The sequence below is a fragment of the Otolemur garnettii genome, unplaced genomic scaffold, assembly GCF_000181295.1.
Source record: "Otolemur garnettii isolate 467f Iridium unplaced genomic scaffold, OtoGar3 scaffold00042, whole genome shotgun sequence".
In the NCBI taxonomy this organism is placed as follows: Eukaryota; Metazoa; Chordata; class Mammalia; order Primates; family Galagidae; genus Otolemur; species Otolemur garnettii.
The window spans coordinates 9,098,612-9,104,159 of record NW_003852437.1 but is presented as its reverse complement, the minus strand read 5'-3'; the positions used below and the strand labels follow the sequence as shown (position 1 = coordinate 9,104,159).

The 5,548-nt window shown below is 40.2% G+C and overlaps 1 protein-coding gene and 1 pseudogene across 1 annotated transcript in view; both read left to right on the top strand.

Moving 5' to 3' along the window:
* The window catches only part of ABRACL (ABRA C-terminal like), a 16,491-nt gene extending 15,858 nt beyond the window's left edge, over positions 1 to 633 (top strand). Inside the window, exon 3 of the mRNA XM_003790281.3 lies at positions 93 to 633. Coding sequence (XP_003790329.1) covers positions 93 to 277 — 185 coding nt within the window. The 3' untranslated portion in view covers positions 278 to 633. The remainder of the gene's footprint in view (positions 1 to 92) is intronic.
* A 3,412-nt stretch (positions 634 to 4,045) lies between these two features.
* LOC111725494 lies at positions 4,046 to 4,678 on the top strand (annotated as a pseudogene).
* The last annotated feature ends 870 nt before the right edge of the window (positions 4,679 to 5,548 follow it).

Here is a 5,548-nt window from a genome sequence, read left to right as displayed (position 1 = left end):
AAAAAAAAAAAAAAAAGATTTCATAAATTTGCCATACATGATGGCAAGAATCAGACTTTGCATTTGCTAACATTATATTTTTTTCAAATTAGATGCTGATGGAAAACTGAGTGTGAAATTTGGGGTCCTCTTCCGAGATGACAAATGTGCCAACCTCTTTGAAGCGTTGGTAGGAACTCTCAAAGCGGCCAAACGAAGGAAGATTGTTACGTACCCGGGAGAGCTACTTTTGCAAGGTGTTCACGATGATGTTGACATTATATTGCTGCAAGATTAATATGGTGCACGTATCTTTCTGAATTGCTGGGGGTTTTTTTTGGTTTCTGGTAAACTGGAATATGTAGTCAAACAACAAATGTTTGCACATGCTTAATGTATTTTTATAGAACTTTGTAAACAAAAGGAGACTCATATTTTAAAAGTCTGTCCTTTTTTATACCTTGAAAGAATTTATGTATTACACAGCAAAACAAATAAATCATATTATTTTTCTTAGGAATCTGGCTGGGAAATGAAGGCAATGATCTTTTGTTTGGCAGGGATAGGGGAGTATTTGTTCCCTAGGTCATTCTTAGGTAATTTCTACAGATAATTGACATTCCACGACAGCAAGAAGCAAACTGAAGACCAACCCCCATGAAAAATACTATAAAGTTCATGTAATAAAGACATGTAATGGTCTTAAAATTGCTTTATTGCCTTATTTTGTCAATTAAGTATTTTTGTGTCTCTCAGAATTGACTTTTTGCATCAAGATTAGGTAGCTGCAGTAAAGTTTATTTTAATTAAAAAAAATAATTCTCTTAAAACTATAGAATTAAAAAAGGAATGGTTAGTGTCATGGTCATGGTTGGACCCTACAACAAGTACTTATTTTGTTGTTGAATATGTGCTTACTGCTGAGTTAGGAAACTTGCCTCCAAAAATGTAACCTAAAAACTTCACCCTCTTATTGGATTAGACCCACTGGAAGCAATATTGATTATGTATGATTGCATGTTGCAGCCTGTCTTATAGAATTTAAAATGATTCAGAGTATCAAGGAGGGTAAAATCAGTGAAAGCCTTGATGGTCAGGGAAGGTATCGTAGAAGAGGCAGAACTTGCATTGAGGATTGATTGGAACTGATTATCTGGAGGGAAAAAGATGGGATGAATGAGGAGGCTGACCGAAGGAAAGACAAAGGGACATGAATCAGCAAGGCCTGAGCTTTTGAAGGGTCGGATGTCACTCTGACCGGAATGCTAGGGAGAGAGGTGATTTTGGTCTTGTTTTTTTTTTTTTTTTTTTTTAAATAGAAACAGGGTCTCAGCTGGTCTTGATCTCCTGAGCTCAAGCGATCCACGCGCCTCTGAGAGGTGATTCTTACTGGACAATTAAGGTAGAATCCAGGAGCCCGGAGGAGGAGACTGAATAGAAATCAGAGCTCACTTTGGCCCTGTGATTTCGGTTGATTGTGGAGTAAAGAAGTGATCAGACAAGTCAGCTAGACCATTGCTCCGTAATCTCATAGGGTGATGATAATGAAAGACAGAGGAAGGAAGAGCTCCAAGCACATTTTTAAAGAATTTGAAACCCGTTCTCAGTACTGCTTCCATCTTAAATGACTGGACCCCAGTTCAAACTAGATCAAACAACCACTTAATGGTCACTGCTAACATTTATTGAGCACTTGCAATGCTAATTCTCATCTAACCCTGTGAGATAGGTACTGGTATTTTCTCCTGTTTTATAGGTGAAGAAATTTAGGCATAGGAAAGTTAAGTAGCTTGTTCAAGTTCACCCAGGTAGATAGTGGCAGAGTCAGGATTTTTAAATTTGACTCACCTAACCGGCAAGTCTAGGGATGGGATAGATTTTGAGGATGGCTAGCTTCAGGGACTTAAACAATGTTGGAATTCTCTGTCATTGCATATTAGCTCTGATTTTTCTATTTTTAGTAGAGCTGGGTTCTCAATCTTGCTCAGGCTGGTCTATAACTCCTGAGCTCAGGTGATCCTCCACCTTGGCCTCTCAGAGTGCTGAGATTGCAGGTGTGAGCCATGGTGCCTGACCTACTATTTGTTTAATGTTTTCTTGGAGAACATCAGATGGAGTTTCAAAGTTTCAAACCCTTTATAATTTAACATGTAATAAATATCTTCCAGAAAAGGTATATTTTGTGATTGTTTGGTTATTTGAAGAAAATTGATAGATTAGTATTCCTAGCTGTCACTGACATCCATGATACAGTTTTGTTTTGTTTTGAGACAGAGTCTCACTATGTCACCCTTGGTAGAGTGCTGTGGCATCATACTCACAGCAACCTCAAAGTCTTGGGCTTAAGCGATTCTCTTGCCTCAGCCTCCCAACTAGCTGGGACTATAGGCACCAGCCACAACAGCTGGCTATTTTTTTTTTGTTGTTGTTGTCATTGTTGTCTAGCAGGCCAAGGCTGGGTTCAAACCCATCAGTCCCAGTGCATGTGGCTGGTGCCCTAACTACTGAGCTATGGGTGCAGAGCCCATAATACAATTTTATATATTTTCCTTTAGATTCAAGATGGTCCATTCTTTTGTAACAACTTCATACATGTATATGGATAGTTCTCTTATTTGGATCATGGTCTTAAAATTTAAAACTATAGATCTGCTTTTTTTTTTGAGCCAGATTCACAGTCAAAATAATCTTTTTTAGCCATACACTACTATCCAGATAATTACTTCAGTGTAAGTACTATTGGCTGTAGCCAGGTGGGAATCAGAGATAAGAACAGCTATACAAAAACGTTCCCTCATTCATACAACAAAAATACACAATACCTACTGCATACTAAGCAGTAGGAAATACTAAAGCAGTAAAATGAGAATAAAATTGTATTCCAGTCTTCAAAAAACCCGAATTTGTACAATATATATTAAATATTATAGAAGAAATTTTTGGTAAATGATATAGGGAAACAGGTGCAAAGAATGGTGACTTGTTATTGGGGGAACCATGGGACTTTCATAGATGAAGTAAAGTTTGTTTGGGCCTTAAAGCAGTAGAATAATAGGGAAGGGCTTTGGGATGGAGTTGCTACTACCTACAGAGGCACAGACAGGCAAGTGACTTGAGATAAGGCAGGAAAGAGGAAGAGGAAGATCTGAGGCTGGAAAAGAAGCTTGGGACATTATTTTGAACTCTCGGGATAGAAGAAATAATTCTAGGTGTATGTCTTAATAATGGTGGATTACCAAAGATTGTAAAAAACTTTCATAAAATAATTTGGTAAGCACTGTTGTTAGTAGTAAGTTAAATTTTTAAGTTCTGTCACAGTGCTATTTTGTGTATTGAGATTATATAAGACAATCTATAATTATAGCCTATCATCTTCACAGCGAATGACTGCTAATTAAAAAATGATGAAAGTTACCACATTGGCATACTTATATTACCTCAAGTCCTGTCATAGAAAATCCAAGGACCCCTTAGTGTCTGTGAGTCGTAATTTAAAATTAGTTACAGAAAGATTGATGTGATGTTAGTTGAACACTAACATCTCTGGTTTTCTGGTTCTGAGCTGCGTTCTGCAGTTTCAGACGATGAGGATAAAAAGGCCTATGAACGGACAGAGACAGGACAAACGTGATGGCAAAGGAACAAGCTGACTTCTCCGTGTGGCATCAGTATTGGACTTACTAATTTATAGCCTCATTTTTATATCTAGGAAAAATCGAGAGAAATGCATGTACCTTTCATTTGTTTGTAGGCAAATAATCTTGGGATTTCCTCTTCCTTTAAAAAAAGTTATAAAATAACTCTGCACCGAAAGCTCTTTGAGACCCTTTTATGATGAGGAATCAGAAATAACCATACTTTTCTGGAAAATGACTTTATCTGAAAACCTGCAGTTTATATCTCTAAGCAGCCTCAACAAAATGTTCCGTTCCTTTTTCTGTAGTCCTCCTCCTTTTGGTGAATGTTTTAATTAGACACTTCAAGCTAGAAGGAATAGATCCACTTAGCCACTAGAAAAAGGGGGTTGCCTTGCTCAGTGAGGCTGTGGCCAGAAGGTTACTGGACCATGTAGGCCCCATTTGAGGAACAGAGTGGGTGGTTCTATGTGGGGCCAGTGGTACCAGACATTGGAGGAGGTGTTCATTGAGGTTCAAGTGCTGCCAGGCACTCACACCCAGGATATCCAGTGTGGCCTGCAGAATAGGCACTGTGATGCTGGCCATTGATGGCCACGAGTTCCTCAAGGGCAAATTTTTAAATTCTTTAATAGCTGACAAAGGAGCATGGACTTTGGAGGATAGAAAATGGTTTGTATTCTTATAAATACAAAGAGAGATGTAGCAAATTGTTGGATCTTCTAGACTGTGAGTGTGCACCTGATCATTGGGTATAAGACCAAACGCAGAGGAAGCTTATGTTAGAGAGATTCCAGAAAGAAAACCCTGGTTTTGGCTACAGTGGTGCAGAGATCTCAGGGGCCTGCACTGACGGGGGCCCACATTTCTCACACCTTGAGAATACCCAGTATGGGTTTTTGGGTTTTTTTGGCTGCATTCTGTGGATCCTAGCAGATGTTGCCAACTTCATCAAAGGGACAGATTATGTGGTAGAGGAAAACTGTGGATGTCTAGAGTTAGCAATGACAAAATATATTTTAAATGGCTCTAAAAAAGAAGTAGAAGAAGAAAAAGGAAGTTAACTGTCGGGATGGATATGAGACAATTAGGAAGACACAGGATCTCACTGAAAGCCAACAGAGGTAAAGAAATGAGCCTTGGTAAGACCTGTGGAGATTAGGGGCTCATAACCAGAGAGTACCTGAATGGCTTTTCCGGCTCTTTCAACATCCTCATACAAAGCTCTTCAAACCTTCCTGCATACTCTTTCAACATCTAGAGGTTCTGGCTCAGGAGATGTGCGTGGGGCCAGCACATCCAGGAGGCAGCACGCCCAGGTGTGCCCTGATGGCAGCTCTGGTGAAGAACCGCGCTTTTCTGCACTGGGGCTTCCCAGTTAGACTATGCCACTGTTTTCATAGACCAAACTCCTTCTTTTTGCTTCTCCGCATGCTTCTAATTAGCATCCTCATCCTCTATCATTTCATAGCCTCGACTTAAGCTTTAGTTGGTCCCCTCATTACTTTGATTTATTGGTGTCAGTTCCTGCCATTAGCTGTCTCAGGCTGTATGAGGTCGGAATTCAAATGCCTGATGGAAAGAGTCTGAGACATTCAGTTTGTCCCCAGCTGACAACTTTTTATGTCAGGACACCACAGAGGTCATTGGCCAGCCCAAGGACCGATTGGGTCAGCTGCCTTATGAGTTATGGCTGTGGAGGGAGGGTGGGGAGTGGACAGATGGCACAAAACGTGGCTGCTGGAGTTGCGGCGACACAGCCTGTGAGCTGAGCTGCCACAGCAGTCCCGTGGGGCCGGCAGGCAGGGTGACTGCACTCTGACAAGGCTTTCCTCAGAGACACTCTGTGATGTATAATAGGACATGAAGACAGTAACTTTCCATTGGGAGGAAATGCTCACTCTTTTTGTACAAAAAAAAAATCATCCTTCTGT